Below are 12218 nucleotides of genomic sequence, written 5' to 3'. Positions count from 1 at the left end.
GATCTGTAGAAATTCCACATGAGGTGATGCAACCCATTTGCCAACAGATCACCAATCAGGCATTTGGTGGAGGCATTATTGTATGATAGATGTTTGCACGGAATCCCTTATACATCTGTTATCTCGTATGTGCAAATGGGTTTCTAGTTCCATCAGTAATACAACACCCTAATTTTTTGAATAATCCAAATTCCATGTATAAAACACATCTCAGTGTTTGTGAAGTCACATCTCCTGAACTATGTGTTGTACAATTATATAGTTTTGTATTGACATTCAGTGGTGTATGTGGATACCATACACAAAATGTGTTGCAATAGAGCTAGCAGTTAGAAAATAATAAATTAATGTCATGCCACATGGCAAAGTTTTATTATATGAACAGTGAAAATGCAACAAATGATAAACTTTGCTTTTTTTTCATTATTTGTGGGGTAGGTGTCAGTGAGAACAGGTTTCATAAAGCTTTGAAATTATGTGTAAAGTTTGTTGGAAGTCACTAAGTGCTCTCATTCTCATATACTGGATGAACACACAGCTGAATCCTATGATGCTTATGTGGTGTATATCTAACACAGACCATTCAACTGACCACAACTGGCATGGCACTGAAAAGATGAAAAGTCACTGCATTCACAAACTTTTTGTTTTTCAAACACACTCTTACATACATTATCCTTCCAAACCGGGCTTCGCCACATGATGTGCAATATTAGTAACTGGAGTTATATATTTTTGATATTTATATGCAGAGAATAAAGCCATTTCAAAGTATCTCTGATAACATACCGTACCTGGATGCAATTCACAATGAATAGTACTCAGGTAAACTGTTAATCACAGTACAGAGGGGATATTGAGTTGCAGACAGATAATGAAAACACTGCTAAACCTCTGGCTGCAGACAGCAACTGACGTGAGAGCAATCTTGTGTCGGTGGTGGGGATAAGGAGGAGCCTGGCACAGGGAAGGGGATGGATAGCAGGGTAGGGTGGATAAAGATGTAATGCTACCTGTGGGTGCATGCAGTGACATTGTGGGGACAGAGCATGGCTGCTGGGTGCTGTCAAGGGATTTGAGAGGGGGAGAAGGGAGGAGGGAGGAGGGAGGGGGAGGGAAGGGGAAAAGGGAGGGGGAAGAGGGAGGAAGAGAAGGAGACTGGAAAAGGAGAGAAGCAGGAGTCAAAACAAGACTAGTGGGCGTGTTGGTGCAATAGAAGACTGTTTCTGCAGGAATTGAAGTAGGGAAGGGTACAGGTATGTGGAGGACCGGGACAAGTGAAAGTTGAGGGCAAGGGTGTTACGGAAACATACGATATATTGCAGGGAGAGTTCCCACCTGAGCAGACCAGAAAATCTGGTATTGGTCATAAGGACTGAGACGGTGCAGGCTGTGAAGCACTCATTAAAGTGAAGCACAGTGTGTTGGGCACCATGTTCAGCAACATGGTGGTCCAGTGGCCATTCGTGTGGACAGATGGTTTGTTAGCTGTTATGCCCACTTAGAAATAAGCACAGTGATTGCAGCTTAGTTTCTAATCATATGGTAGCTTTCAGATAGTCCTACCTGTAATGGGACAGCAGATGCCTGTGACCAGACTGGAGTAGGAGATGGTGATAGGATGCACGGGACATGCCTTGCATCGAGGAGTATTGCAGAGGTATGAAGTGGGAAGAATAGTGGGTAACATATTCCTCATTTCAGGGCAAAACGAGAGGCAGTCGAAACACTGGCGGAAAGTGACATACGCACAAAATGGACATAGATAGGGGAGGTGAAGATGGACAGAGCGAGGGGGCAGGTGAGGTGATGCACAGAGATGGGGGAGAAGGTGATTGGCAGAGAGGTGTGGCAATGGAGTTTTGGATGTATATTACATTCCCATACATATTTTGCAATTGTGAAGCATTGATTGGTTCACTAATTAATCATAAACACAAACACAATGAAACTAAGCTCATAAGTGTACTGCACTACAAAATATTTTTATATTTTTGTGAACTTGACCTAGGATTTTTAATCCATACATTTTTATAAAATAATTGTTCTCTAATAACTTAACTGAAATGAGTGCAAGATTATTTGACGCAAGGATATATAAAATCATGCACAATGAAATAATTAAAAACTAAATGATATTACCTTCATGTTCTACAAGACGGTTATTAACAAAGAACATAAAAGTCATTTTATTGCTTGAATATCCTGGATCTGTCATATAGCCTTTCATTTTGTACTTGTGCAGGTCACTTTTGAACTCTACTTCACGGATGTGGCTGCAAATGTAAAATGCAATTTGTATTTTATGCTGTGCTTAAACTCAGGTTTTGTATATAAAAAATGACAAAGCTGTTACAAGATCTCTATGGCGACAACACTATGACAATATTGTGCAACACTTACAGAGAACAACAGTTACCTCCTGACTGCTTACATATATAGTGCATTTTTGCATAAATTAATTCTCACACCCCATTATAATCACAGGTGCAGTGATACTATGAGGTCCAAGCCTGTTAGGGTTTAGGGATCTGCAAAAGTCTTGTGGAAAACCGACTGTCTCACAAAATAAAAACAAGCTTCCAAAAATGTATACACACAGCAGACATTAATGACACTCAAATATATGCTGTTTCAAGACAGCCACTAGTACCATATGAGTCATGAATTAGCAAGAGGGACGAAAATACACCATATGACTGATCACCATCTGAAAGAATGCCTTGGAATGAGATCTTAATCATAATGAAGATCTGTTTTGACAGGCCTTTTGAATATTTTTAACTGAAAGATGAGAACAGTACTTTGGAAAAACTCTGTTTTACTTAAAATTAGCCATTTAGTTTCACAAATGAAGAACTTAGACACTATGGTGTGTACTGCCATTTAATAAAATTCACGCAATTCCAAATTTTAATATTCAACATTTGCACTCCCCCTCCACACATTTCTAAATACCTTAGTTTCTAAAATGGTAATTATGCAACACATAGGATAATGAAGCATTATTCAGATAGCACACTAATCCTACTCATCTGACAGTTCGGACTTGCTCCCTTTTATAAACAGAAGGTATTCATACAACAACGTTACTGACAATATTAGATAAGCTATGGGATCTGACAGTCGCTGTCCTGATGACACCACATACCCAGATACTATTAATTTATATCAAACAACGGAAAATCGGAGGGGGGGGGGGAGGGGGGGGGGGGGGAAGGAATGTAAGAATATCATGAAAAGGATAGTTACTACTCACCATACAGCGAAGACGCCAAGTTGCAGATGGGCACAACAAAAAGACTATCACAAAATGAGACTTCAGCCAACATGGCATTTGTCAAAAATAGACAATAGGAACCACACACACACACACACACACACACACACACACACACACACACACACACACACGCACACACGCACACACACACACAACTACAGTCTCTGGCAGTTGAAGCTAGATTCTGGCCAGTGTGTGTGTGTGTGTGTGTGTGTGTGTGTGTGTGTGTGTGTGTGTGTGTGTGTTCCCAATGTCTATTTCTGACAAAGGTCCAGTTAGCTGAAGGCTTTTTTTTCGAAGAAGCCCCCCCCCCCCCCTTAAATCTGCGACTCAGCATCTGCACTGTGTGGCGAGTAGCAACAATCCTTTTCATAATATTATTAAATTACAGTAATCACATTAATCCACTACATGTTCGTGTCAACTGAAGGGAAGTTTTGATGAAGTTTGGCAAGTAGGAGAGAGCTACTGGCAGCAGTAACACTGTTAGAGCATGTCAAACGAATAGTGCCTGGATTGATCAGCCATTAACAATCCTGCCCTCGATAGGCATGGTTCAGGGTTTGAATCCCAGACCAGTGTATACTTTTAATCTGCCAGAAAGCTTTAACATAGTGTACGCTTGGCTGTAGATTGAAATATTCACTCATGATAAATTTATATTGTCCATAACCATAATATTCACAAAGTACTACATAAACATTTCAAGACTAGGTAAAATTAGAGAACATAAAAAAAAATCCATTTTGTAGCTACACAGACATCCAAATGCATCCATCCACAGCAACAAACACTGTTCATGATTTAACTGTTCAGACTGACAATGAGAGGGGAGGGGCACAACAGGTTGGAAAAACTGGGAAGGGGTAATGTTGATGGAGCAAGGAGAAGGTGAAGAGGTAAAGTAATGCAGGAGGGGGAAGTGGGCAGATAATGGCAATGGGACTAACAAATGTCTCTGTCCGATCCTGATGACTTTGATGATGATGATAAACATTTGTTGAATTCACGGAGGAATTCATTTATTGTTTTATCCTATAAACCTTTCCAGATTGTGGGATACAGAGCAGTAATTATTTCAGCAGATACATGAATTTTAGCTTTACCCATAGATTGGGAATTTTACTATCCAATTCTTTAACAGAAACGCTGACTAAAAATGAGAGTTGATGTACTGCATCACACACCATGGTGCCTAAGTTCTTCATTTGTAAAACTAAATAGATAATTTTGAATCAGTCATGTAAGCAGTAAATGAATGTCAGTTTTGACTATGATGCATTGCAATAAATGTATTTAAAATTATTTTTCTGCATTTCGACTGTGTTATTTTTTGATGAACAAATTGCAAAACGTTCCTCTCAATGCAGAACAATTGAGCCCAGTAAACATTTTAAATGGAGGAGTTATATTTTACCACCAACAATACTTCAACAATCAGCAATTTAAGTAATAGTAATGTAGCTGCAAAATGAGGTTACAGTTTAGTGGGCAGGCAAAGAGTGGAAGGATGTACAACAACATATAGACTGAAACATCATTTATAGGACTATTTGATACTGAGTGACCAGTTCATAGTGGTGGTGGGTTTGTGGATGTCAAAGGAGGTCACAACATAGGACATATGCTTCTGAACTCACTGGATGTGAATGTCTGTTGTTGAGGGCTCTGACAATTTTACCACTATATTTGGGTAACTCGTGAGTAGGGGTGTCAAAGCTGCAAGGGACAGACTTTGTAACAGGGAACTGATGACAGTGCTCATTGCATGAGAGTTGATTACTGGCATCTGGGAGTCCACCTCAGAGATGGAGACCAAAATCTAAGAAAGTAGCACATTGAACCCAACAGGCTCAGGTGGAGTGGGTTTGAGAGATGTCCAGATTAAAAAGATGTCACTGATTTTAAACAGAACAAGAATGATAATGTATGGAATCCTATTATAGAAAAACTACATGCCCTGTACAATCAATTTTGTTCTGCAATATTATCATGTGAAGATGATTGTTGTAATATCAAAGAGGATGCTCCCAACAATTCACAAACTTGTAGAAGATATGATATGCTCTAGTAGCACATGTGCAGTGAAAACTGGTACACAACATAGTGCCAGCATGGATCCAACAGGAGAACTCAACACACGTTTGCCAGGATACATCTAAAGATGGCCAGAAGGCATTGTATTGAGATACTGTAGCAGCAAGTTATTACATACAGCAGATCACTCAACATTTTATCGAACATACTGTTTCAAAGTTTGTGCTTTGCAGCAAGTATTACAATGCCTTATAAGTGGAGATGTTCAATACCTGAGTAATCAAAGTTACTGCTACAAATTACCTGCCATGGAGAAGAAAAATGGCATCCAGCAATAGATACTACAATGCTATTGCATACAGTATAGTTAAAGGAAAACGTTGGCAGAGATCTGACACAAAAATGTTACTGGCCCTTGTTCTTCCCACTCCCATATTTGAAACTAGGGAGGTCAAACACCAAAATAAACAGTGAGCATATATTTCATTTATTCAAGCAGTCAAAACACCTTACTCTGAATTCGTGTAAAGACTGAGGGTACAGGCCTATTGAGAATATATCTTTACCTGGCAATTGAAAGTCCAAACAGAGCTTTTATGTTATCCCTAATATCAGTTCCTGGAGCTGTTTTCACAGCAACATCGCCATCATCCAATCTTTTTAGTGTGATTCCTATTCCTGAGTAATGTACGGCATAACGAGTGACCACTCTGACAATCTTCTGATATTCAGCTGAATGAGTACCAGCAAACATTTTAAGTCTGTTTCGATCATTGTAAAACAAGTCATCAATAGTAACTTGAGTTCCATTAGGCATACCAAGTGGTAATGGTGGTGACTTTAGCACACCGCTTTCATATACTGCTCTGAAACACATCAAGAATCAGAAAATGCATTAACTATGTCAGTGACATAAGTGGAGAAACAGTGATCAGATATGTGTGTTGTTCAAACAGATTAACTGTGCAAAATGTTTTTCTCATTGCTAACTTTACTTACATACATATAAGATGCAGAAAGACCCAATAAATTCTTTGCACTTAATATATTATCAGTCACACATCTAAATGACAGAATGAAGAATTAAATAAAAATAGCTGACAATATTTCTTACTTGTGCCCATAAGGTAAATCTTTTGTTTTTGATATTATAGATACACGAGCAACTTGGCTCATACTAGCTAAAGCTTCTCCTCTGAACCCATGCGTAGCAATACTCTGAAGATCATCGAATTTTTTCAGTTTGCTTGTAGCAAATCGTTTGCATACCAAGTCTAAATCATTCTTTTGTATTCCACAACCATCATCAATAACAAGAATTCGCTTCAAACCACCTTCTCTCACATGTATTTTTATTGTTTGTGCTCCTGCATCAACACTACAACAAGAAAACATTCATAAATTGACAGTAAAAATAACAGCTTTATAATTAGGAAATATTCAATTTTAGGAAGGAGGTGCATTAATTGTGTGGCAGTTACATTAGATTAGCACCTATTCTGTAGATCGAGAATATGACATTTTGCAATGATGAGGAAAGTGTCTGTTTAATATAAGTTTTCATATACAATATAATTTTTTTATTATTTCATACCTAAAATTCATCTACTGAAAAGAAGAAGCTGTCATTTAGAAATTCTTTTAATTTGCTTTTAAATGTTACATGGCTATCTGCTAGACTTTTAATGCTATTTGGCAAATGACCAAAGATTTTTTGTGGCAGCATAATTCACCCCTTTCTGTGCCAAAGTAATATTTAACCCAGAATAGTGAAGATAATCCTTCCTTCTAGTGTTGTAGCCACATATTTCACTATTATTTTTGAACTGGGATGGGCCATTAATAACAATTCCATAAGTGAATACATGTACTGTGAATGTCTCGAGTTCCTTAAATAAATGTTTCGAAGGCACTCTTGGGTGGGCTCCAGCTATTATTCTGATTACATACATGCAATGAATACCTATTCTCTTAGTGATTTATTAGCCCAAAATATGGTGCCATATCAAAGCAGTGAATGAAAATAGGCACAGCAGGCTAATTTACTGGAATATTTATCACCAAAATTTGCAATAACCCTAATAACATAAGTAGCTGAAGCTAACGGATCCAATTTATCATCAATGCACACACCCAGAAATTTTGAATATTCTCACTTAGCAACAGACTTCTATTCAAAGTCTATATTTATCAATGGTGTTATGCTATTTACTATACAGAATTGTGTATACTGTGTTTTCTCAGAATTTCCATTTGCAAAGAGCCATTTAATAATTTTCTGAAGTAACTGTTTACAATTTCCTCAGCTAATTCTTGTACGAAAGGTGTGATAACTACACTTGTATCATTAGCAAAAAGAACTAGCTTTGCATCTTCATAAATACAGAGTGGAAAGTCATTAATATACATTGAAGAGCTAAAGAAACCGACACATCTACCTAATATCGTGTAGTGCCCCCGTGAGCACACATAAGTGCCGCAGCACAACCTGGCATGGACTCAACTAATATCAGGAGTAGTACTGGCATGAACTGACACCATGAATCCTGGAAGGCTATCAATAAATCCGTAAGAGTACGAAGAGGTGGAGATCTCTTTTGAACAGCATGTTGAAAGGCATCCCAGATATGCTCAATAATGTTCATGTCTGGGGAGTTTGGTGCCAAGCGGAAGTGTTTAAACTTAGAAGAGTGTTCCTGGAGCCACTCTGTGCCAATTCTGGATGTGTGTGGTGTCACATTGTCCTGCTGGAATTGCCCCAGTCCATCAGAATGTATAATGGACATGAATGGATGCAGGTGATCAGACAGGATGCTTATGTATGTGTCAACTGTCAGTGTCGTATCTAGACGTACGAGAGGGCCCATATCACTTCAATTGCACATGCCTCATGTCATTAAAGAGGCTCCACCTTCTAGATCAGTCTACTGCTGACATGCAGGGTTCATGGATTCATAAGGTTGTCTCCATACCTATACACATCCATCCAGTGGATAGAATCTGAAATGCGACTCGTCCAACCAGGCAACATGTTTCCAGTCATCAATAGTCCAATGTCAGAGTTCACAGGCTGAGGCGAGGTGTAAAGCTTTGTGTTGTGCAGTCATCAAGGGTACACAAGTGGGTCTTCAGCTCCAAAAGCCCATATCAATGATGTTTCGTTGAATGATCTGGACACTGACAGTTGTTGATGGTGCAGCACTGAAATCTGCAGCAATTCGCAGAAGGGTTGCACTTCTATCATGTTGAACGATTCTCTTCAATCGTCATCGGTCCCGTTCCTGCAGGCTCTTTCTCCAGCCGCAGCAATGTCTGAGATCTGATGATTTGCCAGATTCCTTATATGCATGGTACAGTCCTGAAATGGTCGTACGGGAAAATCCCCACTTCATCACTACCTCGAAGATGCTGTGTCCCATCGCTCGTGCACTGAGTATAACATCACGTTCAAACTCACTTAAATCTTGATAATCTGCCATTGTAGCAGCAGTAACTGATCTAACAGCGGCACCAGATACTTGTTGTCTTATATAGGCATTGCTGGCCACAGCACCGTATTCTGCCTGTTAACATATCTCTGTATTTGAATAAGCATGCCTATACCTGTTTCTATGGCACTTCAGTGTGTATTAAGAACAATAAGAGGCCCAAGACTGAACCCTGTGGGACATCATTTTTCATATCTCCCCACTTAGAGGAATCTGCTGATTTTAGCAAATTATCTGTACTGTTAATTTCAACCTGTTGCATCATTCTAGTTAAATATGAATCGATCCATTTGTGCACTGTCCCACTCATAACACAACAGTTAAGCTAATCTACAAGAATTTCATGATTCACACAGTCAAAAGCCTTTCAGAGACCACACATATCTCAATAGGTGATGTTTGGTTATTCAGAGCATTTAATATTTGATCAGTGAATTCATATACAGCATTTCCTCTTGAAAAGCCTTTCTGAAAACCAAATTGACATTCTGTTAGTACTTCATTTTTGGGAATATCTGAAGCTCCTCTTGAATATGTTACTTTTTCAAGAATTTTGGATAAAGCTGTGTCAGAAATGAGACTGGCCCGTAGTTGTTAGCATCAGACCTACCCCTTCTTTAGACAGTGGTTTAACAATAGCATATTTCAGTCTATCTAGAAAAATGCCCCGCTTCAGTGAGCTGCGACATATATCCAGCTGAAATCTTATTTATCTGTCAGGAACATGCTTTTCATACTTGTTGGAAATGCCATCAATTACATGTGGGCTTTTACTTTTGATTGAATTTATTACATCCCTAATTTCATTTTTATCAAATTGCTTAGATAGTGCCTCATCCACATACAACCTTGCATTTTCTAATGAACAGCTGGCTCTTATTTTCTCTAGCACATTTAAAAAACGATTATGCAAAATATTTTCTACTTCTGACATTTGGTTAGCAAACTTTTCATGAGTGTCATAGAAAAATAGTTTTCCTGTGCTCTTGGTTGCCCTGTTTCCTTTTTAACAATATCCAAATTGTTTTAACTTTATCATCAGAGGTGCTACCTCAGACATAATGGACATACTTCTGGACTTTTTAATAACTTTTCTAGATACAGTGCAGTAGTTGTTATAATGTTTGATTATTTCTCAATCATTACTTCTTCTAGCTATACGATACATACACCTTTTCTATGAACAATATTTCAATCTTTTGCGTAAGCAACGGCTTTTTAGATGGCCTCTTACAATATCTTTCAGTGTTTTCGCAGGGAAACTGTTTTCAAATACATTCACAAAGGTATAATGAACTAGGTTAAATTTTAAATTAGCATCAGGTTCCCTGTACAGCTCATCCCAGTCTAACTGTTGTAAGCTTTCCCGAAAACCTGCAATTGTTAAATCATTAATTGAACACACTAATTTAGAGGACTGTTCTGCATTACTGTATGGAGCTATGTCACATACTGTAACTGTGCATCATGATAAGACAGACCATTTTAACAGGAAAAGTTGTTATCTGACTAAATTTATCTTGGTCTATAAAAACATTATGTATCAGTGTGCTGCTTTTCTCTACCACGTGAGTAGGAAAATCAATAACTGACGTCAAATTTTAAGCAGCAAGTAAAACTTTGGGGTCAAGCTTTCCATTGGGCTCTTTCAGAAAACCTACACTGAAATCCCCAAAAACAATAATTTTGTTCCCTCTGTCTAACAGATAGCACAACAAGGAATCCAAGTTTTTCAAATATAGCTGGATATTTTCCAATGGGGGGTCTTATACACAGCTACAACTGTAAAAGTATAATTATTTAGTTTAAGGCTACATGCAAATGCTTGAATACATTGCTCTACAGAAATTTTTTTGGTTTGTAAAATTTTGACACTATGATAAATTTAAACATACATATTGCAATTCAGTCTCTCTCTGGAGAGTTTACCGTTTCCACCTCAGTTTCAAAATCTTCTAAACTTACTATTTAAACATAAATCTTCACATATAGATAGTTTTTTTCCAATGAAGTTACACAGTGTAATAACTATATAAGTCAAGTAAATGAGAAAACCAATAAAACGTAAACAGACTGCTTAATGTTGTGTGGCATCCACGATTTAAAAATTTCAATGGCATTATTGTATCAGTTGCGCTCTTTTCCATTAATGACAGTCATAACTCCAAACGTTATGTAGTGTCAACATTAATTGCTGTCGCAGAAAAATGCGATCAGTAACGACACAGAAACTAACTGATTAGACAGTGTTCGTCCTAATGCACGTATTATTTATTTTGTCAATACCTGTTTTCCAACAATTCCTTGACAGCTGAAACAGGTCGTTGTACCACTTCACCTGCGGCAATTTTAAGTACAACTTCTGGATCAAGACATTTTATTTTTCTATCTTGATCCATTACAACACATGTGAGCTCTTTCCGCGCTTATTTTGAATGAGTCAAAACATTAGCGTAGTTTGTTGTCAAAGTTCGCACCTTATATCTTTCTTCTTGTACTCCCTGCACAATGTGCACTTGCACAGTGAAGTCAAAAGCACTGGTCAGAAGTGGTGTGCGCTTCTGACTTTTCATGCCTGATAATCATTTCAAGTCAAGCGGTTCCATCGAAACGAATGCAATAAGTCATTCGTACCGTTGAAAGTGAGTAATGTAGGTTCTACTGCGTACAAAAGCGGCGATAAGGTGAATAAGTGATGTACTGTATTGTACTCTATTTATTGATCCAATTTTAGTATACAGCACAGGTTGTACAAGTATTACTAGATAGGTCAAAATAACATAGAATACAGTATAATCATAAAATAAAGGTATGTCAACTTTCTTACACCTTACGTTCAGGTGTTTGATATACATTCAAAGAGACATTACTTCTTTTACTTCTTTCGGAATTCTTGTGCAGAATAGTATTAATGCTTTCTTAGGAAAACCTTTAGTTTGGTCTTAAATACTAACTCTAGAATAATTTTTATTTTTCTTGGGGTGTTACAGCATTATGTGAATCCACAATTCATTACACTTTCCTGACAGGGCGATGTTATGGAAAACATTTGTTGTTTCTGGCACAATAGATGTAAATATGCTTATTTTAGATTATTTTAGCAGTGTTCATAACAAAGTTCCCAATAAATAAGTCTTTTTCAAGGATAAACGATCATGGCGTACTTCTACCACCAAACTCAGTAACTTAAGGTGTACAAGACTCCAATATCAAGTACCGGAAAAATTCAAAAACTGTAGCACATCTATCTCAAAATAAGGCAGCCAGTCTCTGTTTGGATTCCAAAAGAAACTATCTACAGAACATGTTATTATTCAATTCTCAAATCACATTATACAGAACTTAAATAACAAAATATTACCAGCTAGTATTCTCAGTGACTTGCCAAAAGCATTTAATTGAGCAATTCA

At 37.7% G+C, this 12218-nt stretch overlaps 1 protein-coding gene across 3 annotated transcripts in view; it reads right to left on the bottom strand.

The window, feature by feature from the left end:
- Positions 1–11320, bottom strand: part of LOC126278458 (DNA mismatch repair protein Mlh1-like) — a 48285-nt gene extending 36965 nt beyond the window's left edge. Inside the window, exons 1-4 of one of the 3 annotated variants that reach the window (XM_049978588.1) lie at positions 11095–11320; positions 6435–6698; positions 5887–6186; positions 2143–2276 (exon numbers count right to left, since the gene is read on the bottom strand). In XM_049978588.1, coding sequence (XP_049834545.1) covers positions 2143–2276; positions 5887–6186; positions 6435–6698; positions 11095–11207 — 811 coding nt within the window. In that variant the 5' untranslated portion in view covers positions 11208–11320. Of the gene's footprint in view, positions 1–2142; positions 2277–5886; positions 6187–6434; positions 6699–10703; positions 10780–11094 lie in introns of those variants that run through there. The other 2 variants (XM_049978590.1, XM_049978589.1) reach the window with 2 other exon arrangements.
- Between the last annotated feature and the right edge of the window lie 898 nt (positions 11321–12218).

This window comes from Schistocerca gregaria, chromosome 6, assembly GCF_023897955.1.
Source record: "Schistocerca gregaria isolate iqSchGreg1 chromosome 6, iqSchGreg1.2, whole genome shotgun sequence".
Lineage (NCBI taxonomy): Eukaryota > Metazoa > Arthropoda > Insecta > Orthoptera > Acrididae > Schistocerca > Schistocerca gregaria.
Note: the sequence above shows the minus strand (reverse complement) of the source record. Positions and strands in the feature narration are given on the sequence as shown.